At 41.7% G+C, this 25,303-nt stretch overlaps 1 protein-coding gene across 2 annotated transcripts; it reads right to left on the minus strand.

Moving 5' to 3' along the window:
- Nucleotides 1–665: 665 nt before the first annotated feature.
- LOC133795779 (golgin candidate 5) lies at nt 666–8,507 on the minus strand. 2 transcript variants are annotated; one of them, XM_062233240.1, is made up of 20 exons: nt 8,258–8,507; nt 7,844–8,009; nt 6,563–7,626; nt 6,377–6,448; nt 6,190–6,264; nt 5,184–5,298; nt 4,906–4,967; nt 4,749–4,796; nt 3,939–4,223; nt 3,798–3,857; nt 3,595–3,678; nt 3,380–3,445; nt 3,206–3,304; nt 2,902–3,120; nt 2,375–2,486; nt 2,053–2,273; nt 1,747–1,806; nt 1,544–1,657; nt 1,121–1,195; nt 666–1,018 (listed from the first exon to the last, which is right to left on the minus strand). In XM_062233240.1, exons 2-20 carry the CDS (start codon nt 8,004–8,006, stop codon nt 998–1,000), a joined length of 3,015 nt encoding a protein of 1,004 aa, XP_062089224.1. In that variant the 5' UTR covers nt 8,007–8,009; nt 8,258–8,507; the 3' UTR covers nt 666–997. The 2 variants fall into 2 exon arrangements, with proteins under 2 accessions (XP_062089224.1, XP_062089223.1); XM_062233239.1 differs by having other exon boundaries at nt 7,844–8,013; nt 8,258–8,506.
- Nucleotides 8,508–25,303: the final 16,796 nt, after the last annotated feature.

The raw sequence follows: 25,303 nt of genomic DNA on the forward strand, positions 1-25,303 counted from the left end.
TACCTAACATTCAATGACGGACACGGTCCATTATTACTGCCACTGCCACCACTACATTTTGTTAGTTTGTTTTCAAGTCGATTTTTGTTTGGTGGCAAGTTATTCTACGCAACTATACAATTGACCTTTCAAAAATATTATTTTGATTAAAAACGAAGCAATTACAACTGAAACATTAATTCGTCAGAATTATAAATCAAATCGTGATTGGATGAAGATAACTAACTAATCACATGCCCAAAATTTTTTTTCTCAAATTTGAGAAAAAAACTGGTTAGTACGTTACTTGCATACATTAGTGATAGTGCACTTAAAAAAAATATCAATCTATAATAACAGGACACACACTTGATGAACGTCTCTTGTTAAGCTTTCAACTTTTTGAGAATTCAAATCGTCCAAAAAGAAAATGTCTTAATCAATATCTAACAGACATCTATTTAATCATATTTATTAAGATAGTAGACTTCTTCACGAAATATTAATCCTAACTAAATATATTGAATAAACTATAAAATAGCAATTAAGACATTTTTTTCAACAACATATTTAAATCTATTTGTAGGTGTCATTGTCAGACTGTCATTACTTAAGATGACTTGTGGTGAATCCGTATGCACTATTCTCGAGCCGAGGTACAACTTACAAGAGGAAATTAACTCCGATTCTGGGAAAAAAATTAAATGCTCTTATTACAATAAATCAACAAGAAAACTTGAAAGCTTTTTTTAAGCTTAATCATCTGTGTGTGACAAAAAGATTCATGATATACAGCAAGTAAATAGTTACATATATATCAAAGTTCATTAAAAAAAAAATATTTCACTATGGCTGCCTAAACACTTTAACCAAAAATCACAAACATCAAATGAGGGGTATGGATGAAAAAAATTCGAGCAGAGCAGCCGATTGCATTCACCCGAGTATTTGATAACTGTACCATGAATTTAAGAGTTGGTGGAGGACTTCAAACCTCAAGATTTTTCCTTTTTTTTTACTATGAACTCATGGTCTGGATCTGTAAACAGAAATAAGCAGGGTGTAATGTCTCAGCAAAGGTGACTTAAAAGAAGCCTGTCAGTAAAGAAGAGCGATTGTTCAATCTTGTGGAGCACATTACCTTGTTCACAAGCAGGTTTACTTGCTCTCTGTACATCTCCTTCAAGTCTATAATATCAGCACGGAGTTCCTCCAACTGCACATAAAACAACGCTCGTGAATCAGCAACTGACAGCTAAATGCCCCACATAATTAAAAGTACAAATGTGCCACTCTTTGTGGAAGATTATTAAATCCTAAGTGACTGTCTTTAATGCATGTCAATGAAAGAAAGTGATTTCTTTTGAAGCATTAAAGACAAGGCTTGATTTCGACGAAACAGAAAGGTTCAGACCTCATCTTACTAAATGATGCAGGAAATATCTCGGCAATGTAAGACCTTCAAATACAATTAAGATATACCCCACTCACAACATTTAAACTTGAGGTCAAAAATCCATTTACAATCAAAGCAGAAGGAACCAAATTGAAAGGCAATTTATACCTCCTCGTCACGTTCACCCATTAGCTCCAGTGCAGCAGAGTGCCTCCTCCTCAGAGATTCTAGCTCTGCCCTTATACCAGGTACTGTGGCAGCCTCTGCTCGTAGTTTTTCACACTGTAACGGTGTACACAATTCTCAAGCTCAGTTACACAGTAAAAAAAACAGAACAAAAAACACAGAAGAGAGAGCATATAGGAGCCCACCTGCTCAGTCATTTGGACCAACTCCTCAGCAAGAGAATCACGTATTGATTCCATTGTTGTCTGAAGTAAATTATCAGAGATTAATAACGAAACTGCCTAAAGATGAAAACTTAAGCAGAACAGACTCAGAGTTATCACTTAAACTCTATAAATGGTTAAGTTTGAGGAAAAAGAAAAATACCTAATTGATACAAACAAAAGAAGCTCTTTCCAAAGCTTAATTATGAAATAAGATAAGGCACCAAACATAAAAAATATGTAGAGCCAAAATAGTTTAACACGAGCTTAGGAGGGAAAAAAGCGCACCAAGCGGGACATGTATGATGCAAGTTCACCCTCCTTTTGACGAAGAGCAGATTCAAAAGCACCAGGTGTCATGCTCTTCATATAATAGGGATTCATGGTTGGCTCCCCAACGCTCCTCCTATCAGATAAATTGTCAGAAGAGTCCAGAGATGCTTGCAGATAGTAGCTTTCCTCCATGCTGCCAAGACTGCTAGCAGTTGAAAGTTTTCGGATTAAGTTTCCTGCAAGAAGTTATAAATTAGTAAGCACAGACCAGACAAATTAAATGAAATGGCAATGCATTACAAAATGTATATATGTAAACTACTATCCAAGGATCAACCATTCTCAAAAGCAGAATTCTGCCTAGCAGGAGTCTGATCAGATGCAGCAGCAGAATGAACCCGAGATGTCCTTTCTAAATCCAACCGTGCAGCTTTCTCCTTTTCTATTTCCTGACAAAATTCAAAAGCATAATTCAGTGAATTTGACGAGAATTAATGACCAAACAAACACAAAATTATGATCTACTGCAATCTTATTTTTTAAGAAAGATTCCAAAACTTTTATAGATTGCATATTCTAGGATCAAATTACTACAAAAATGAAACTGCTCTTAGGATTAAACTATAAAGAAAAACAAACAAAAGAGCAGGAATTTTCTCAGTCATTCTTATATCACATTTCTAACTCAAACATACATACTCTCAACCTGGCAATGAAAACTTTGAAGAGAATGAATCCTTGTTCACCAAAAAAAATAGTTATAACAAGTAATCAGATACTCAAGAAAATAAATGCAAAATATTGAACTCCAATAATCCTAAAGAATAAATAAAAAAAACGTTAATGTATAAACAGAAGCATCACCTGTTGTAACAGTTCCCTGTGCATCAGAGCCTCTTGTAACTCTTGCTTATGTTTACGTTTGAGTTCCCTAACTTGTTCTTCAAGTTGGGCAACACGGCCTTCCTGAGTGTCAGCTTCCTCCTTTGCTACAAGGTACTCCTGCCTATTTTCAGCTGCCCTTTGTCTCTCTTTTTCAAGGGATTTACTTAACTGCGTTTGTTCAGCTCTAAGGCAAGAAATCTGGAATATAGAAATTGCGTGAGCAGATACCATATAAATGAAATTCCTTTGTAAGCAACAAAACATAACCCTTAAAGAGGACAACCTGTGCCTCAAGAACATTGATTCGAGATAAGGTTTGAGATAGACGTTCGTTCACAGATCGTTCTCTTTCCTCAGCAGCTGCAGCTTTGCCCTCTGCTTCCTATTAGATTTGAGAAGAATAAATGACAGAAGCAAGTTCCAACTGAACTACAACCAGCAGAAACAAATTACAAACCTGGAGCCGGGAGTTAAGGGTTCTCTCTACAGCAGCCCAAGCTTCTGCCCTTCTTGCATTTGTATCCTGTTACCAACAAATGAAAGGGCCTTAACACTCAAGTTAAAAAAAAAACAACCTAATTGGTTGCAACATTAAAGGAAATGAAATACTAGTAGCCCAAGCACAATTTAATCCTTGTAATAGATCAAAAGTTCATTTATAATATGTTGCACCTGCATAGCTTCAATCTGCCTTAGAAGGGGCCTAGTAGAATCAGGAACTTGTGTAATCAACTCCTCACATCGCCGCTCACTTGCCTGGATAAAACAAACAAATTAAATTTGCAAAAAAAGAGCCGAACAAGAATAGCACAAAATATGGGTTGTTATAAAAAAAAAACTAATGATAAAACTTTAGCCAAGGAAGTTGTACGCACTTGATAACGCTTCTGAAGATCTTCAATGTCCCGATGAAGCATGTCTTCTCTAAATGCAGCCTTGAAAATAATAAAGAACATAAATCAAATAATGACCTTAACTACTTAGCAAAGGATTAATACAACTGACAGAACAAAAACCTGCTGCTCGTTTCTGCTTAGAGTTTGCCTCAATTCTTCTAGTGCCTGAACTAGCATAGACTCACGCTCCTCAGCCTCTCTCAAGCGACTCTCTAGCTCAGATCTGGCCTCATTGTTGGCACGTGCCTCTGCCAAGGCTTCAGCTTCCTTGGCAGCATTTAAAGCATTAGTATAATATTCTTTTTGCAAAGTAAGTTCTGACTGGTGTCTTTCTATTGTTTCCTGCAACAATTTCTCCGTTGCTGACTTGTCTCTCTTGATGCTCTCGACTTTAGTCTCTTCTACCTGGACGTAAAATAAGAATTACTTGCAACTCACTTTAAAGTGCTTCACACGAAATCAATGACATTAATAAATATTTTAACAGGTGAACTTCTTTCATTTGAAATGGCTCGACAACATATCCATTAAACTTTTTATACAACTATTGGGTATAATCATATATGAATGAACTACTATAATTGTGTTTTCTCATCAAGTACTTAAAGAATTTCGCATGATTTCATGTACATTTAAACTAGAGAAATTGGTGAGATTATCCTACAAGTCTCAAATATGAGGATGTAAAGTTAAATTTGAAATCAAGCCAATTTATATCACAGAAACTTAAATCCAACTACATTACTACATTCTCTAGAAAGAGTACTCCTAACTTTCAAATGAGTGAAACAAACACTAAGCCAATTATATTTATGCCATAAAGTTCATGCCCATTAAAAGAGTTCATGTGAAACTAAGAGCGATGGTCATTTTATTCAAAATAATGAAAAATTAATCATGAACTTAAAGCACGCCATAGGAATCACTGACCTGAAGCTTAGTCATAAATACCTTCTTCTCTTCTTCAAGCTCCCTAATCTAGCTTTCACAAATGAATATATGTAAGTTAAAAATTAATATAGCTTAAAATCGAAACTACTAGCAGCCAAGAATGAAAAACCAGACAATTTGAAAAAATCCTTAATACCTGAGCCCTTAATTTTCTAATTTGACCCTCTTGAGCAGCCTGCTTTTTGGAAAGCTCTTCACCTGTACAATACAATACAAAAATGTCTTCAAATATCAACATACACAAAATAAAGGTCGCTGGTTTGTTTGGACTAAGCTGACATCCCAGACATGATACAACAAAATCACATCAAAACTGGTACTTAAACTTAAATGAAAAATATTTATATAAATAAATATATATAGGACAGTAAAAAAATTCACAGCATTTAAATGCTAGAAAGTTTGCATCTCTACCTTCAGCCATAACCTGGGTAATAATTTCGTCCTTTTCCTTGAGAAGAGCAGCTGCATCACTTTTTTTATTTTGTTCCCTCCGAAGAGTATCCCTTTCCTTAGTAAGAGCATATACCTGAAATCATGCATAATAAATAAAACATTTAAATTATAACGGAGAAGATTATTTAAGATGTGTTTCTCTATGAGTTTGTATTAAAATAACACAAAAACAGAGTACCCATCTAATGGACTGCTGCATTAGCACCCAACTATTCCACCTCAACTGAAGCTCGTGTTCAATCAGCATTTTAATGTAATTGTATTGTTGTCTTTCAAAAATGATTTTCAAATAAATCCTTCTTAAAAGGCAAAGCTTATCAATCACTAGCCATTAATACTTACAGTTAAGAAAAGGTTAAACATCAATGCCTCCTATACATAATACATCTTCATAGTAATTAACATGATAAACGACAGTAGAGTCAATGACACAAATAAGGAAATCTGAGTGATTTTTTATTTAAATTCCCAGGAAATTCAAGAGACCTGGTTTCTCTCCTAGAGATATTGCTCAACAATACAGATTAGAATTTGTATACTGACATCTAATTTTTTTTCCATAAACTTTCCAAACAAAACAGACTCTAGGAAATCCTAAGACAATCCGATTGATCCCAATACAATTAAAATGTCCCATAATTATCCAATTCCCAAATCTGTTCACCAACTATGATGTCCTACACCTAGCATAGGTGTATCGAATTGGTGGTCTATCTATCATAACAATCGTGAAAATATTAATGCAATTTATTACTCATTTCTGACCAAATTGATCTTGAACCTTTTCATTCCTTAAATTTTGGGGAGGGGAAAGGTCATTAGCTAGTTTCCTTGCAATCTAAATGGAATGTCCTGTGGAGAAAATTCTCCATTCTAGAGTATTTAACTGCTTACTATGTCATCTTACATATTAAAAATTCAGAACTCAAACTACATACAAACAAGAGTAACAAAACACATATACCTTCCTTTCAAGAGCTGCAACCCTCTGATGGTATTCTTCTCTCAAAGTCTCAACTTCTGCATCACTTGGTTTTCTCTGATAGGTGCATAAGTTTCAGCAGTTAAAAATTGAACATCTAAACAAAGTCTCTGGCACTAATGTAATGTGAAATGAATTAAAAGAACAAAGACAAATATATTCTACACACCTTCAACTCCTCAATCACAACTTTTAATTGTTCATTTTCGTTCATTAACTTGGCAATCTCATCAGCCTTTGACTGGAAAAAACAGATAGATAGGAAGTTCAGAACTGTCGAAATGCAATTAAAGAAAAGCATAGAACATATCAAAAGAACACAAATAAGATTATCCAATATTATCTGAAAACACACCTGAGCTTGTCTTGCCGCACCTTGCAGTGCAGTTTCCATCATTTTCATCTCCTTTTTCACCCTCTCCAGTTCAAAAGCAAAATCTGTAGGATCAGAAGTGTTTGTTCCTGACATTAAATGTTGTTCTCTGGTGTCCTTCTGTTTATCATCAACAAGCTGATCTGCACAAGCTGGTTTAACAAATGTGTTATTCTCATTTGAAATCAGCTCCGAAGCTGCCTCAGAAGCGTCATTTGAAGGAGGCAGTGTACTTGGAATGTCATCGTTAGAGGTATTTTCAGCACTATCACTCTCCTCAGCCGCAAAAGATTCAAAAGCAGAGGGCTCTGTTGTAACTCTTGTACTTGTATATGCCAACTCCCCAGTTTGGACTCGAGATATAATCTCTACGCTTTCCTCACCTTGTGTCTTATGTTCATCAGAGCTCCCTACTAGCACATTACTTTCATCAGTGCTCTGATTCTCCACTTCTGCTTTCTGTTCATGCATGTTCCCATTCTCAGTGGTTAAATTATGTGATTCATCTGGCAAGAAAGCAGTGCCCTCACCTTGATCAACTTCAACTTCAGTGACTCCCAAATTCTCTTGCACTGAATCTAAACTACCCGAGTTTCCATCTCCTGAAATCTCTTTCTCTTCCGGACTTTCAACAGATTCTGACAGCTCCAGATTCTCAACAGCAGGTTCTCCAGATGGCTCAGAAGACACTATTGGTGATATAGTTTCAGGATTTTCAGGACTTGACAGAACAGCATTTGTTCCATCTTGCATTTCTGAATGGTCATCATGTTTTTCAGCTGTTATATTTTCGCTGTCTTCTTCGGCAGCAGCAGTCCGTTTGCTTGCTGAATATGATGAAATGTCCACTTGTTCCCCTTCATGTTCCTCTGAAGTAGATGGATGTTCTGGATATTCAAGCTCTCCTAATGGTTTATCAACTTCAGGTGATTCAAGAGATTCTGATTTTTCTGGTGATTCTGATTTTTTTGGTGATTCAGAACTACCTTCCTCACTTTTTTGCCCCATAAAGGCCATAACAGTGGATGAATTCCATAACCCAGATGCTGACAGGCATATAAGAAGAAATCAATCAATACAAAAATGTCCATTTTATTTACAAATCATTTGAAAACATTTCTTTTAACGGAAGATGGGGTTAAAAAAAACAATGACACAAGATTATTTTGTAGAGAAAAGAATGATATAGTCAATTCGCAGGAAAACAATCCTTGGCTTAAGAAACGCACTCTACCCACTATTGAAACTATAATAACGCAGTACCTCCTTCATTGCTGGAATCAGCCTTCTCTTTATCTTTGTCATCGAACCCAAGAGCGCTATCAAAATTCTTCTCGATATTCTTAACGCTCTCCTGGATCTTATTCACCGCGCCAGCGATATCCGCGAAGTTACCCAAAGAAACCTTCCCACTAAACCAGGCCATCTTCTGGCTACATAATCAAATCAGATTCCATTCAAATTCAAAAACCCACAAATTCGAAAACACCAACAATAACACTACACATTCACATCCACAAAGATTTCTCACAAAAAATGAGGGAAATGAAAGAACGGGATCAAAGCTATCAAATTAAGATGCCACGACGTAGATCCGAATCGTAATGGATCGAATCTGGTACACTTCTTTTTTCTGGTGAATTGAGAAACATACAAGAAGTTAAAAAGAGAAAGAACCTGGTGTGGGGTGGTCCGATTGAGTTGAGTTGCCGTGAATGTGAATCAAATCAATGAGTTTTCTGCTCCATTGAGCTTCTACTGGATTTTCTTGTTCTTCCGTATCCTAATTAGGGAGAAAATATATGAAAAGCGGGGAAGGGACACCGCGTGGGCTTCTTTGATGAAATAGACGGAGGATCGATCTGATACTACTGTAAAGCTAGAAATTCTTTACTTTTTTTTTTTTTCTCTGCTAGAAATAAACAATTTTAAGGAATAACAATAAATTATTGTTTCATCTCGAGGATTGTGTCCAATTTTTTGCAATAATGTGATGGTAGTTGTTCTGTTTTGTTTCTTTTTTTGATGGGATTTTTTTCCACTTTAGTAATTATCATGAAGTCGATTTAGTACCAATCCATAATTAGGCTTATGTGTCATTTAATTTAAAAATCTTAATCCATTAATGTATGAAATATTAGTTTTAACATTGCCAAAAAATCGAAATTTACTTTGTAGATTTAAGAAAAATAAGTGCTGTGATAATTTTTTATTATTATTACATCGTATACAAACATCACTTTTTGCCACAATAGTAGTGTAGGTGGTATTAATCTAGCTGTGGCTCTCTAAGTATATTTTTGTCACATTTCATCTCATAAATATTTTAATATCCTTGTTTCAAAGTTTAAATTTAAAAATCAATAAATGTATATATATATATATATTTATACTTGATGCCCAAATTTGATACTTACAATTTAGACATTAAAATTTAACATCTTAAGGTTTTAAGAACGTTGTTACATGGTATATGTAGTATTATGCACTACGCACTTTTCCATCTAGAGTACAATATTAAATTATCATGACTAAGTTAATTATATTAATTGTGATGTTAAACATTAAAGATGCATTTTCATATTTTTCAACATTTAAGAACCAAAATTATGACTAATTTTATTTTATTTTTATTGATTTAGCACATTAAGATTATTCTGAGCAGATATAATTCATATTATTTTTGTCGATTTTGGAAGTTATTATCACTCTCATGACATAATACAATGTAGTTTCAATGTTGGTCTTATTTTAATATTGTAAGTTTTGTCATTTGTATGTTAATATATCACTCCACTAATGATATAGAATTATAGCTATGGTTCTATTTTCATCTTTTAATTTTAATTTAAATAATTCGTTTTCATCTCTTACTTAATTTAATATTAAAAATTGGGGATTTGTATGATGTAGTACACAATTGAGGAGGCATAGTGAAATTAACCTTGTAAAAATTGGAATAATTGTGTGTACTAGCATAATGACGTATCATTAATAATCATTTAATTAAGGTGTTTATTGATTAATTAAGAACATGTTTAGCACTTACTAACAAGTTTGGGGTACATGCATGCACTCTCTATTAAATAGAGGTATATATTTAAGTGAATTGAAAGCATGTAACTATATTGTTTCACAAATTATTTTAGTCCTATATATTGAACTTATTTATTTATCATAATGTCATTTATATTTGTATTTTTTTTATCTATACTTTTTTTATAATTATATATGTATGGCTTTTCCCTTGCTAAAAAGTGTCAAAATTTTATAATATTGGCAATAGATAAATGAAGATGTTAAAATATTGTAACGCCCTACTACTGTAGAGTCGTTACCATATGATTTATAAATGTGTCATTAACTTATTAATCAAGATTTTAGGTTGAAAAATGTGATTATATCGAAATAAAGACTCATTTGACGAACGTTAATTATAAAAAATTTGGACATTCATTAAAGTCACAAAAGTTATACATCAGGATCCCAAAATATTGTTTCAAAAATGTATTACAAATCAAAAGTTAAGATAGAGTTGACCTAAGCGACAAAACCAACCACTTACAGTATATTTCTCAAACACAGCCCCAACCGTGGCAGCCAGGTAGGCCGAACATGCAAACGCCGCTCCACGCTCTCCAACTCATGGTTGGTCGACTGTTACATGCCTTGGTGCTTGATCATTAGTCAAGTCTTGCACCAAGTAACCTCAGGGGTAGGGAATGACACTTTTGTAATTATGCATATGTCTCCCAGACAAAAATCATATATGTTCCTGGGAAGACTTCATTTGCTTAGAATGCTCCTTAGGGGGGGGGGGGGGGTGACCTGGTGACTTAAGGAAGCACCATGGCCACCAGCAGATAGGGGCTTAAGCTATGTACTCCCTTGCCCTATCAAGGCCTTATATGAATAAAATGATGCTTTTCCATGTCCCTTTGTGTATGCTTTCTTTACAGTCTATGTGTTGCTTGTTTGTTGCCTTCGTTGGGCCATTGCGTGCCACTTGACTGTGTTGTATGCTCTGATTGTTGTGTGGGATGTTGCCTCTGGATAGCTTGCCTCGTGCTTGCTCCCGCTTCATAATTGCCCTTACTCGTGTTAGACTTGTAACGTGGCTAACCATTGAGTTTACTTGCCGCAGGTGTGAATTCTAGGCTGACTTGCTAGCTACGAGCGCTAACAAGTGCCGCACGTTCCGTCCTTTCGAGTATTGAAATTGGCGGCCCGTGACACGCTGCACCATCTAACCCGCCTCCTCCTCCTTCTCCAAACGTGGCTGAAGATGAGCCGCATCTGGAATTTGATGAGGAAGAAATGGACGACGCGACGCTGAAGAGTACCCTAGGGGCATTGCATGAGGAGCTGGCCAATCTGAGGGCCTGCCAGGAAAGTGCTGCCGAAATCATGGCGCGGTAGCAACAGGAAATTGAGCGGCAGCGCCTGGAGCTGAGTGAAAGGCAGGCAGAGATGGACCGCCACCAGAGAGAGGCCATGGCAGCTGTAACGCTCTACTTCCTTAGAGTCGTTACTAGGTGAGTTTTAAATGTGCATTTAACTCGCTAATCGAGGTTTTTAGGTCAAAAGTGTGATTAAATCATAATCAGTGATATAAACTCTGAAAATAATTCCATTTACTATAAATCGTTGAGAAGTTGACACTTGAGATCCCAAGAAACTGTTTAGAAATATTTACAACATATAATTTACAAATTTAAGTCGACTAGACGACAAAATCTAAGTTTTAGTACAACCATCTCCCCAAAACCACTGGCCGTGGCAACCAGGTAGGCCAAACATGTACACGCCGCTTCACGCTCTCCGTACTCATGGTTGGTTGACTTTCCCCTTACCCTTACCTGCACCACAGAGCACCCGTGAGCCGAAGCCCAGCAAGAAAACCCTTACAAGCAGATAACATATGCACAACAAACACTTAGCGTCCACGCCGTCCCAGGCGCTTTACCAGGCCCTGGGTTCGCGGTCCACACCGTGAGGATATCCCAGGTATCCTATAGGGTCTCACCCTGGAAACTCGCACTCCACGTGCTCAACGCTGCTTCCGACCCCTTGCCGTACTCGGCCTAGCACTCAATGTGCCCAACGCCGTTCCCAGCTCTCTGCCGTTCCCGGCCCTTGCCGACCTCGGCCTGCGCCGTTCCCGGCTCTCGCCGAACATTCATTTAATCGCATTCATAGCATAACAAACATATACTAAATACTAACAAATTCAATCAAAGGGCTACACCCTGCAATTCAAACATATTGGGTTCAGCCCTGCATACAAGCTCTATGGGAACAGTGGTTTTCTTACCTGTATCCCGAGCTTTTCGATGCACCAAGGTTGTGAGCACGGTCCTCTAACCCGAGCCTCTCTGGAGACCTAGTCACAACACATATAAAACATCCTTTAATACTAACCAATCCAAAACCACTTCCCGGGACCAATCCCACACTCTCGAAATCCCAAAATTCCTAAAACAATTCATCGGAAACATCCCCTGAACCCCCGGAGCAAAAGCTCAAAATTGCAAAATTCCATGTTCTAAAAAATAGCCTAGCGCCGCGGCGCTGCCCTAGAGGGCCGCGACGCCCAGCAAGTCAGACAGCTTTCCCCTATCCTGAAGCAGCCTCGCACCGCGGTGCCCCTTCGCGAACCCAGAAGTCTGGGTTTTCTTTTGCATTTTCCCCGAGCCAAAACACTCCCAAATCAATCCCAAAGCATACCTAAGTCCCAAATTCAATTCAAAACCCCACATAGACCATCTAACAACTCAGAAACATCAACAACAAGCCCAAACACACAATCAAATCCCCAATTCACAAATTGGCTTGAAACTTAAACTAACAAACCAGAAACTTGATTCACAACAGCTAATACATAATAGAGATGCATAAAACCCTTACCTCAAGTAGAAATTCGCCCCTGAGCCTTCTCCAAGTCCAACTCCAAGCAAATCCCTCTTATTCCCAAACTGAATCTAAGCAAGCTTCATCCCCAAGAATCCACCAAACAGCCACACACCAACTCTCAAGTTTCATGTTAACACTCTAAAAATCAAGCTTAGAAACTTAACAAAACAGAGATAAATCCTTACCTCAGAAAAATCTTGGTTTATGATCAATTTTAATTGCCTCCAACCACTTGATTCTCCTCCTAGGTCCTTCAAATTCCAGCTCCCTTCTTCCTTCCCTTTCTTTCTAGTTTTCTCCTCAAACTTTCAGCCAAAACAGAATATGCCTAAGTATTAAAACATGAATGACTTCTCTTCTCAGTTGAAGTTATCTAAATCCTTGCCAAAAGACCATCTTACCCTTCCATCTAATCCCTTTTCTAACTAAACCTCAAGGGCACCCTAGTCATTTCTTATCCCTTACAAATATACCATTTTATCACTTAGGGTAGTTATCCTCACTGGTTACCAATGGTTACCCAAACCACTAAAATACCATTAACCAATACTTACAAATCCCCAACCTCAAGTTATAATATTCCCAAAATACCCCTAGGCTCCTCCCGAGCCGGGTGTGAAATCCCGTTGTGACTTTTGAGTTATCTAGCTCTCTAGGACCGTCTCGGCACATGCATCACATTATTATCACCACACTCACATGGTACAAATCACATAATACAATTATCATATTTATGCCCTCAACGGGCTAAAATTACCAATTTACCCCTATCATGCAAACGGGGCCCACATGCATATTTATACCACCTAAACATGCATTCTAATCACATATTCATTTAAATTCATGTATTAGCATATTAATTCACTTATTGCCTTCCAGGCACGCTAATCAAGGTCCTAAACCTTATTAGCAACTTGGGGTGTTACAGCAGCCCTCGAGGCAGCCTTGCAATTGGCTAGGAATTAGGCTGCACCTGCCTCGCAGCCTGATCAACCCGTCGATGGGCCACCCCAGAGGGGTCCCAATCCTAGCCCGCCTATCCAACCCTCAAGCCCACAAAGGCCCGAGTAGCCACCGGCGCCTCAAGACGATGTCCCACTAGGAGACCCTGAAGCACAGCCTCCATCCCAAGCTGGTCGCGGAAATCCCCCGCAGCAGAGGCAGAATAAGACCGCGCAGCAGCCTCACAGTCCTAGACGCCATAGGGGGGACGAGCCCAATCTTCCGAGCAGAGGGCAACATCCTCCTGGCAACAGGAGGAACTCGGAGTTAGGTTCTGCGTTCCGAGGCCCCCCACGGCATGAAAATGCACGAGGACCTAACGACCAACGCAGACCACCCTCTAACGCTCGAGAGGTTCCAGCCCGAGAAGGAAATCGAGGGAACAGTCGATCCCACCATAGCCAATCAAGATTCAGAGATGGCCATGGTTATAATGAGGCCGACTCAGGCTGAGGGAATGCCGGTCGGAGAAATGAAGAAAGAGGTGGAGGCAGGAGCCAGCTACCTCAGGATGACCAGCCTGACAGAAAGGATGTTGGGGGGCAGCCCAGACAAAATAACGTCTTCAACCGGCTCGGAGCTAGCGAGCAGCGGAGGAGAGATGAGGACTTGAGAGATGTACTCAACGATCGCCGCGAGCGGCACGACGAGTACGTCCCCCCAGCACCAGAGGCCGCAGCGATTCCTGGTGTTGTGCAGGCCCAGATAAATGCCCTTAACCAGGCAGTGCAGCAGCTGTTCGGGGGAAGAACATCTTACATTGACCACGATAGGAGGAAAGGCACTCCTTTTGTCCAAAGGATAGCTATGGCAGAAACTCCTAGCAAGTTTAAGATGCCTATGCTTCTGAACTTTGACGGGTATGGTGACCCGGTATCTCACGTTAACAAATTTGAGATACAAATGGACATTCAGAAAGTGTCCGAAGACGCTCGGTGCAGGATCTTCCCTGCAACACTTTCTGATGCCACACAGGAGTGGATTTTCAAATTCCCTCCTGCAAGTATAGTTTATTGGGAAATGTTCGTGAAAGAATTTTACGGACAGTTCTATGCGAGTCGTGTGCACCCGACTGAGGCAAATCAGCTGGTCGAAATACGCCAGCAGGACGGAGAGCCACTGAAGGATTACGTCCAGCGCTTTATGCGAGCAGCGGCTGGGGTGAAAACAGTGGGAGACGAGGGCAAGATGATGGCCATAACCACAGGGGTTAAGCGCCGCACGCCTCTTTGGGAAAGCCTCAGAAAACATGGGGTTAGAACTACCCAGGAATTCTTAGATCGAGCTGATCGTTACATCAAGCTCGAAGACGCCATCGCCAATGAAGGAAAGCCCCCAGGCAAGGATAAGGGGACTGTTGAGCCCGCCAAAGCCGCTAATGGATCCAAGCCCAACGGCAACGACAAAGGCAATGGGAAAGGCAATGGCAAGAACGGGGGGAAACGGCCACATAACGAGCCTTCCACCTCTGACAATAAACGATCCAAGGGTAACCGTTATGAATCTCGGTTCACTAACTATACTACCCTAGTTAAGTCTCGGGGAGAATTTTATCAGGCCATGAGTTCCAGCGTGCCTTATAAGAACCCTGCCCCCATTCGAAAGGATATTTCGAGAAGAGACACTACCAAGTTCTGTCGTTATCATAACGACTACGGACATGACACCAACGAATGCAACCAGCTCAAGGATGAAATTGAGTTCCTTATTAGACAAGGACACTTGAGAAGATATATACGGGCCTCGGGAAATTCCCAACGAGAAACTCCAGGTGGCAACGAGCAAGCTCCCACGCGCCAATGCTCGCCACCTTTGCAGCCTGATCTCGTGACTGGCACATTGGTAACCATCTGTGGAGGCCCGCACCTCGCGGGAAACAGCGGAAAGGCCAGGGAACGATATGCTCGGACTCTACGCCACGACCAGGACATCGAGATGATGACTGTGGATGACTGCGCGCCGAAAAAGGCTCGATCAGAGGAAGGTGAGATAACCTTCTCTGATAGGGATGCCCAACATGTCCGGTTCCCACATTCCGATCTGTTGGTCGTGGATATTCAGATGGCCAACATGATGGTGAAGAGAGTGCTAGTTGATACAGGAAGTTCGGTGAACATCCTGTATAAGTCTTCACTGGAACGCATGAAGTTGTCCGTTAAGGACCTGGAGCTCTGCAACCAAACAATATACGGCTTCTCTGGTGAGGGACTCGCCCCGGCAGGGTCAATCAAACTACCAGTGACAGCAGGAACAGCGCCTGCTACCAGGACATTGCGCGCTACTTTCATAATAGTCGATTGTCCCTCGGCGTATAATGCAGTCATTGGAAGGCCTATACTGGTTGATCTACGGGCCGTCACCTCTATGTGGCACTTAGCCATGAAATTCTCGACAGACGCAGGGGTATGACGCATGTTGGGAAACCAGAGGGAGGCTAGGGAGTGCTACAACGCCTCAGTCATGAAGGCGAAGAAGGGAACGTCAAAAAGCACTCCCTCTGATAGGTTGCAGATGGAAATTGATACACAAGCCCAATCCGGTGATGAAGTCACCAAATAGGGTGTTGCCCAAAGTGAGGATAAAGATTTAGATCCTCGCTTTGGGGATTTTGAGGAAAATGTTGGACCCGTCGAGGACCTGGAAGAGGTCCAACTTGACGAGAAGGACCCGACTAGAGTCGTGAAGGTCGGGAAAAACTTAGAACCCGCTACAAAACATGCACTGGTGGAGTTTTTACGGATGAACCAGGAAGTCTTTGCCTGGTCGCACAAAGACATGGCTGGGATAGATCCTACAGTCATAAGCCATGTCCTGAACATAGACAAGAGTTTTTCGCCCGTGCAACAGAAAAGAAGGCTGCTCGATAAGGATCGGTCGAGAGCCTTAAAAGAAGAAGTTGAGAGATTAAAGGAGAATGGGTTCATCAGGGTGGCGTTTTATCCATCGTGGGTCTCCAATCCAATACTTGTTCCCAAGCCTAACGGCAAATGGCAAACCTGTGAGGATTTTACAGACCTCAATAAAGCCTGCCCGAAGGATTGTTTCCCACTCCCAAGGATCGACCAGTTGGTCGATGCTACTATAGGACACGAGATCCTCTCTTTCATGGATGCATATTCGGGCTACAATCAGATCAGCATGCATCCCCCTGACAATGATCACACCAGCTTTCGGACCGATACGGGATTATACTGTTATAAAGTAATGCCCTTCGGACTGAAAAACGCTGGTGCGACTTACCAGCGACTGGTTAACCACATGTTTAAAGAGTTGATCGGCGTAAACATGGAGGTATACGTGGACGGCATGCTGGTAAAGTCGAAAAAGGCGGAAGGACATGTGAAGGATTTGCAAGAGTGTTTCGATGTATTGAACAAGTACCAGATGAAACTAAATCCTCTCAAATGTTCCTTTGGAGTTGGATCAGGGAAGTTTTTGGGGTTCATAGTTAATTCAAGAAGAATCGAGGCCAACCCCAACAAGATAGAAGCCCTAATCGACATGAAATCGCCAGAGAAGATTAAAGACGTACAAAGTTTAACTGGGAGGATTGCAGCCCTAAGTAGATTTATTTCAAAATCAACGGATAAGTGTGTCCCTTTCTTCAATCTACGTAGGGGCAATAAGAAATTTGAATGGACAGGAGACTGCGAGCAAACTTTTTAGGCCTTGAAAGCCCATATGGCACAACCTCCTATTTTATCAAAACCTATTGAAGGAGAAACTTTGTTCATCTACCTGGCAATCACTGAAGTTGCTGCTAGTGCGATACTAGTGCGAGAGGAAGAAGGCGTACAAAAGGCAGTTTACTATGTAAGCAAGAGGCTAATCGGAGCAGAACTGAGGTATCCTCCCATCGAGAGGTTAGCATACTGTTTAATCCTAGCCTCAAGGAAGCTACGTCCTTACTTCCAAGCCCATCCTATCACAGTCTTAACTGACCAGCCCCTTCAGCAAGTCCTTCAAAAACCAGAGGCGGCTGGACGTTTATTAAAATGGGCAGTCGAACTGGGGCAGTTCGATATTATATATTCACCGTGAGCAGTAGTAAAAGGACAAGTCTTGGCTGATCTTATTGCAGAGTTCACCGAACTCCCAGACAACGAGCGGTGCGAAAAACCTAGTGCACCCGAGCTTCAAGATGAGGCTCCTTCGTGGAAGTTATTCACAGACGGGTCGTCAAACGAATCCCATGCAGGAGCAGGAGTGATCTTGATAACACCAGAGGGGCATTGATTTCACTGCGCCATTAGGTTCTACTTCAGAGCGTCAAATAATGAAGCCGAATATGAAGCACTCCTCGCTGGATTAAGAATGGCGAAAGACATGAGTATAAAGGTGCTGGATATTTACAGTGATTCACAGCTGGTGGTGAATTAAGTTCTAGGGGAATATCAAGCACGAGGCCTAAAAATGGTGGCCTACTTGAACAAAACTAAAGATCTATTGGTCCAGTTCAAGAAGTTTACCCTCTAGCAAATCCCCCGGGATCAGAATTCGAACGCAGATGCCTTAGCCAAACTCGCGAGCGCAAAAGATGCTGATACTTTGAATATTGTGCCAGTAGAAAGATTGAGTGAGCCAAGCATACGAGCTATTGAAGCCAGTATGGAAATCCGAATAGAAGATACATGGATGGCGCCTTACTTGGAGTATCTGACAAATGGTGTACTACCAGCAGACAGAAACAAGGCAAAAACTCTTCAAAGGCAGGCTGCTAGGTACATACTGGTCGATGGTGTTCTATACCGAAGAGGATATTCCATGCCATTGCTCAGGTGTATTACACCAGAGAAAGCTAAGGAGCTAATGAAGGCTTCTGCGAGGACCACGCTGGGGGGCAAAGTTTGGCGAAAAAGATTCTAAGGCAAGGCTATTTTTGGCCGACTATGAACGAAGATTCAATGGAGTATGTACAAAAGTGCGATAAGTGTCAAAGATTTTCAAAAATCCCACGAGCAACTCCAAACGAATTGAAACAGATGCAGAGTCCTTGGCCTTTTGCAGTATGGGGAATAGACTTGAATGGATCCCTGCCAACGGGAAAAGGCGGAGTGAAGTACGTAGTCGTAGCAGTTGACTACTTCACCAAATGGGCCGAAGCTAAACCACTCGCATCCATAACGACCAAGAAAGTTCTTGACTTTGTCATCAAGAACATTGTTTGCCGATATGGTTTACCTCGAAAAATCGTCTCAGACAACGACACCCAATTTGACAGTGATCTATTCACCGACTTCTGCGAAAGACACGGGATCATCAAAAGCTTTTCTTCAGTTGTGCATCCACAAGCGAACGGGCAGGTCGAAGCAGTGAATAAAACGCTTAAGGACACCCTGAAGAAAAGACTTGAAGACGCAAAAGGAGCATGGCTAGAGCAGCTGCCTGAAGTACTCTGGTCGTATAGAACTTCTCATCGAACAGCTACAGGTCACACTCCGTTTTCCTTAGCATATGGGTATGAAGCTATGCTGCCCGTCGAATTAGATCCCCCCTCGCATCGACGCATTACATACGACCAGAGCCAGAATAGCCAACTAATGATGGAGTCCCTAGACTCGATTGAAGAGATACGAGAAAGATCCTAACTCCGAGTTGCTGCGTACCAGCAAAAGGTCGCCCGGTATTTTAACTCTAAAGTTAAAGAAAGAAAATTCAACGTCGGAGATCTAGTGCTACGACGAGTTTTCTTGAACACCTGGGACCCCACTGCTGGAGTACTCGGACCAAATTGGGAAGGACCTTACCAGATTGAAGAAGTCTTTCATCCGGGCACCTACAAACTTGCACGCTTAAATGGAGATCTCGTTCCACATTATTGGAACGGTGAACACCTGCTCAAGTACTACCAATAAACAGTCCTTTTTAAAGAACTGGCTTGTATTAATTTTTACTTTTTACAAGTTTTGAAAAAGGGTTAGCCACGTTGTATGGCTAATCGCTTATAAGTGTAAGATCTTTTTTTAAGAACCCTCGTACAGACATGTTTAGTCCATTTTAATACGAGATTATAAGGGACTGTGCGCAGCCAGTCATTCTTGTCAACCTTTGTGAATTTATCTTTACAAGTATTTGTTCATTACGTGTGTTGTTTTGATGTATTACGAGTGTTGAATTTCAGAACGAGCAGTAATGTTCGAACAGGTCGCGGTCAGGGCAAGTGACCAAGGACCTAAAGCTCCTCGATCACTTGGGGGGCATATAAGGTACATCGATAGCAAAGCGTACCACGAGGTATGTAAACACGTGAACAAAATGAGTGAAAGCATGCTAAGATACTCAGAGCATTTTTCAAAATTTATGTTTTGAAAAATCAAACCAAAGTACTATGCTAAGTTCAGTCATGCGAACAAGTATTATAATAAAAGAAACATTATAATATCAATAAGGCAATCGTTTACACTGTGAGCATTAGTGCTCGGATGTAAATATGAAATTAAAAGGAAAAGGCCTTTACACCGCGAACAATACTGCTCGAATGTAATTGTTCAAGCGTAAGTGAAAAAGCTGCCCTCGCAGCAATAAAAGTAAATTGTCTTTACAAATAGACCCGTGGGCCATAAAAGCTGAATAAAAAAAATATATATATATAAAAAGAAAATTACTGGGGAGCAGGAGGGTCTTCTGGATTAGGAGCGTTCTGGTCAGCCGGAGGATCAGCCGCAGCATCAGCAGCAGGGGTTTTGGCCTTGGCTTTCTCCTCTGCCTCCATCCGAGCAGCACACTGCGCCATCAGCGTCCTTCGCAACAGCTCGGAGAGATAGTTAATGTTGGCCTCCCTGTTGTGCTTCCAGAAGTCGTAAAAACAGAGGAAGGTGGCTTCCTTGTACTTCTTCAAAGTTTTAGCTCCGTCCTCCTCTAGCTCTTGCACCTTCCCCTCGAGCCTCTTTGTCTCCTCTCTGCTGCCGGTCAGGTCGAGTTTAAGCTGCTTGCATTCTTGAGTAAGGAGTACAGCACTCTCCCTCCATGTCTTCCGCTCCTCGTTGGCCTTCCTCAGTGACTCTTGGGCCTCTTGAAGCTCCTGGGTGAGTGTGGCTTGGTCCTCGCACAACTGTTCGTTCAGCTTAGATAACTCCTGGTTCTCCACGAGCAGCCTATTATTATCAGCCTCGAACGCTTGCTTAGCCTGGGCAAGCCTGGAGTCGAAATTCTTATCTCGAGAGACCATTGCCCTAGCACGGCGCCAGCTAGCAGTTAAAGACAGCAGCCCCTGAAGAAAAAATGAGATAAAGTTAGGAAAAGAAGTCTAATATAAGCCATGAAGTAGCAAAAGATGACTTACGCTGGCTATCTCATTCAACCCCCTGTTGATGGTTTGGTCGACGTCCATAGTGGCAGTGTCATTGATGGCGGTCTGGCTGCGTCTATGCTTCGAGAGCCGGTATATTCTCTCCCTGGCCATGCCAACTATGTGTGTAACGCCCTGGATAACCAAGACCGTTACACTGTGTGTTTTAAATAGTGCAAGACTTGCTAATCAAGTCATTTAAACAAAGTGTGAATTAAATGTCATCAACAGGTTAGGAATAAAAGATTTTGGTCACAAACAGGCTATTTTCATTAAAAATGACAGTTTGATACATGGAAACTCGAAACAGGATTTAGACGTCTTAGTTATAACAAATTCCAAGAGCTACAAATAATTCAAGCCACTCTAATGGAAAAATATACATTTTAGGTTTCCGTCCCTGTACAAATCCTCGACCGTGGCGGCCGAGCAGCTGACAATGTACACCTCGCCCCCAGAGCTCTCCAACTCATGGTTGATTCAGCCTACCCTTGCCTTTACCTGCACCACGTAGCACCCGTGAGCCGAGGCCCAGCAAGAAAGCATGATAACATAGCAAGATCAACATCATTTATCAAATATTTCACAATGCACAACCAGGAATTTAGCATTTCATAACATTTACCCAAACAGTGATATCACACGACAGATTAACAGTTTGTTATCCAAACAGCCAACAAATCACGTTCATAACACAATATTCACGATCATAATCAAATGATATTCAGGGTCAGCGCCCTTAGTCGCACCCTCTATTTAATACACTGTCTTCGGCTCACTTGGGCCGCCCCCAGTGTAATACTCACTGACTCCGGCCAGCTTAACCGAGCTCAGTGATAGATAAGCTGCCTCAGCTACCAGTGGCTGAGCCGCGCCCTGTGCGCAAATATTGATTCCGACACTCTTAGGCCGGTTATCGCATGTCCCATGGCATAATAATACCACCTCATGACATGATATACGAGTGTAGGGAGCTCTTAGTCCCATCGTGTCCACATGGTTAATCACATTCACATAACAATGCATACAAACATAGGAAACACTTAGTCCCAACCTTGCCACATAATCAGGTGCAGCTTTCTTACCTTTGGCTTTCAAACGAGCTAGTTATAAGCGATGCTCCTTGAGCGCGATCCGATCCCCGAGCCCCAGCTTAGCACCTAGTCACAACCAAGATAAAGGATACCATTAACAATCTTAAATGAGCTTCTAAACCAAGTTCTAGTCCTCGGAACATTGAACTTCACCAAATATGGTAAAAGACTCAACCCCGAGCACCCTAGGTTAAATTCCCAAGCCTAAATTCTCAAAATCCCAAAATCCCTTAAGCGCCGCGGCATAGGCCACCCATGCCGCGGCATGGCCCCCAAACAGAACCTCCAAAGGTACAAAAACAGGTAAGGGCCACGGCATTCCTTGGGCCATGCCGCGGCCCGCCCTCCTTCCTCAGCATGTGACAACTTCGAAGGGCCGCGGCTCACCAAGAACCATGCCGCGGCCCGACCCTTCGAACCCAGAAAAAAACACCATTTTCAATCTCTAAACCTCACCTAAAGCCATCCTAAAGCCCCCAACTCAAAACCAATTAATAATAACAACATTAGAATGATTTAGACAACACAACCCAACCAAAAATCCAACCTAAGACTCACCAAAATCCCAATTCCAACTTCTGAAATTTCAAACCCACAAACTCAAAACCAGCCATGAAAACTCTCAAATTCAACCATCAAACTTCAAATTAATCCTTACCTTAGCTGTAGAATCGTTCTAGCATCCAACCAGCTTCAAGCCCTTCAACTCCTCAGGTTCATATCCCTTTATTCCATCCAAAACTCAAACTTAAAAACTATCTCATTAAAACCCAGAAATTCACATCACAAAACCTTAAAACTTACCTCAATTGACAGGCTTAATTCTGCTAGTTCTTCAAGCTTCACCAAAGTCCCTAGCCCTAAGCTCCATCTTGAGCTTGCTCTAGAATTCCAGCTCCAAAACCCACAAGGAATGGTGAAGAGATGACCCAGCCGAATGAGAGAGAGTGAGATAACTCTAAGTGTTCTGTTTTCTTTCTTTCCTTCTTCTTTTCTTTTCCTTAAGTTTCTAAGTTTATCTACAACTTCCACTAACATCAAAAGGCAGAATATAGCCTAACCTTAAGTAAGCCAAATGACCACCTTGCCCTCCCAATAATAACTAAACCTTTAAACATTCTAAGGGCATTTTAGTCATTGCTCCCGATTCCCACTAATTCCTCAAGTGTCTTAAATATTTACCACTTAATTCCCGTCATCTAGTTAGTCACCAATTATATTTCTCAATACCAAATCCTCTCTAATATATTCACCAAATTCCCAGATACAGCCTCAGGCTCACACCGAGCCGGGTATAAATCCCCGCTGTGACTTTCCCGCTAAACCGCTTGTTAAGATCGTCTCAAGCCACAAGCTGCAGACATACCCACATAATAATGTGGTCTCAACATCAACCTACCAGTATACACATAAGTATGCAATTACGCTCTCAGTGAGCCAAATTACCAAAATACCCTCACAATAGAGTATATAACCCCATGCATGCCTTTTTCATCATATAATAATATGACTCACATAATCATGCATATAATCATATAATAGCACAATAAATCAATTATGGCCCTCCCGGCCTCCTAATCAAGGTCCTAAACCTTATTAGGAAATTTGGGTCGTTACAATGTGGCTGGACAGGGAGCCTTCGGACAAGTGATCCAAAGTCTCCTTATCTGCAGCCTTAGAGGGAGGCTAGGGATCGACAGGCGTGGGGGTCGTCTGCTCGGAGGCAGGCGGATGTGGTAAGTCCTCCTTGGAAGGGGCGTCAGCGGGAGCATCTTCTGTCCGGGCCTTCTTTGAGGGGGTCTTGCTGCTTTCCCCTCGAGCCCTTTTGTTGTCCTTCTTCGGGACAGAAGAGGCAGCAACAGCTTGGTAATGCTCGAAGAAGTCCTCAGAGTCCATATCTGCACAAAGGAAAACAATTCGAACAGTGAGATTAAGGGGTCACGGGAAAACAGATTAAAGCAGGAGGATTACAGAAGTAAAGTACCCGAATTACGACTACTGGTCGTAACATTATCTATTGAACTACCTAGTTCCTGGAAGAAATCTGAGTTTAAAGAAGGGGCGTTCCTAAAGTTGCCATCCCCATCAAATAGATGAGAAGGAATTGGCAGATTATTCAAAAACGAGAATGATGTACCATTTACATCCGACGAGTCATCAGACAGTTCGGTAGGCTCGGCAGCCTTTTGTTTCCCCTTGCCCTTGGGGACCGAAGATTCCGCTGCTCGGTGGGGAACAGCAGGTTCCCTGATCGTAACCCCAGTAGGCCTCCTCCGTAGAGGGGGTGCTTGAGGTTGCTACTCGGGTTCCTGCTCAGGTTCCGCATCAGCGTGGACACCGCCCGCCGCAGGTTCGTTAGTCGCAGGTTGGGAGCCCCAAAGGCCAGCCAGCCTAAGTTTAGCCTCATTAATTAAGTTCTTTACACTTTTAGCAGCATTTGGCATGCTGGCTAAAAGTGTTGCCCACAACTACATTCCTGGAGTGGGGGTCGGGCATAACCATGGGCCTGGAACACAATGGAACAGCGAAGTATTACGACGAGAAAGGATTAAAATACGAAAACCACTGGTGAAGGATTTTTTTTTTTACCTCCTCGAGTGAAGGCCGGATTGTCTGCGGCGATGTCGGGCGTAAGGAAGTACTCCTGATGGTACTTCCCCACGTTGGAGATATGAGTGGTGTCAGACAGAAAGGTGTGTCCGATATCCTGGTGGCAGAAATGAAAGAACCCCATACCATCCTGGTTGGGGTTGGACTTGAGGTCAAACAGAAAATTGACCTCATGAGGAGAAGGAGCTGGCCATTTCTTGAGCTTGTAGAGGATATAGAGTGCGGCCAGCATCCTATACCCATTCGGGGTGATTTGAAAGGGGGCCACCCCAAAGTAGTTTGCCACCCCTTGAAAAAATGAATGAAGAGGTAGGGTGGCACCCGCCTCGATGTGGTACCTCGACCAGGCACTGTAAGCCCCTCCTGGCAGTTTGGCTCGCTGGTCGGTGGAAGGTCTGACCAGGGTCACCCCCGTCATATTATATTTGTTTAAATAGTTGGCGATCATGCGAAGTGTCACCGAACTAGGGGGGACGACGTGCCACTCGACAGCCGGCTGATCAGCATGACGAAGATGGGCACGCCTCTGAACTTCGGTTTCAGGGGCGAATTCACCTCGACTACTGGTCGACGGGGCATCAACAGAAGGTTGACTTGGAGAGTTAAGGTTGCGTCTTTTTCTAGCTTTAGTTTTTGTTTTGGCCATTTTCTGATTGGGGACTGGTGGACAATTTGGGCTCAGATGAGAAAAGGGGATTTTTGGGATCAACGTAGATGGATTCTCTTCGCCTTCGAGCAGTTGGGCCAAGAGATCGTCTTCAATAGGTCTTTCTCCTCCCCAAAGGTCTTGCATATGAACTGCAAACAGACAATGGG

The sequence above is a fragment of the Humulus lupulus genome, chromosome 8, assembly GCF_963169125.1.
Source record: "Humulus lupulus chromosome 8, drHumLupu1.1, whole genome shotgun sequence".
Lineage (NCBI taxonomy): Eukaryota > Viridiplantae > Streptophyta > Magnoliopsida > Rosales > Cannabaceae > Humulus > Humulus lupulus.

Bases quoted from the DNA above. Each gene is read 5' to 3' on its own strand.
- LOC133795779 (XM_062233240.1), bottom strand. From the start codon at position 8,006: ATGGCCTGGTTTAGTGGGAAGGTTTCTTTGGGTAACTTCGCGGATATC. The intron at 4,968-5,183 runs GTAGAGATGCAA...TGTATTGTACAG, and splicing joins TACCCAGGTTATGGCTGAAG to GTGAAGAGCTTTCCAAAAAG. The intron at 3,305-3,379 runs GTTTGTAATTTG...CAAATCTAATAG, and splicing joins CCCTTAACTCCCGGCTCCAG to GAAGCAGAGGGCAAAGCTGC.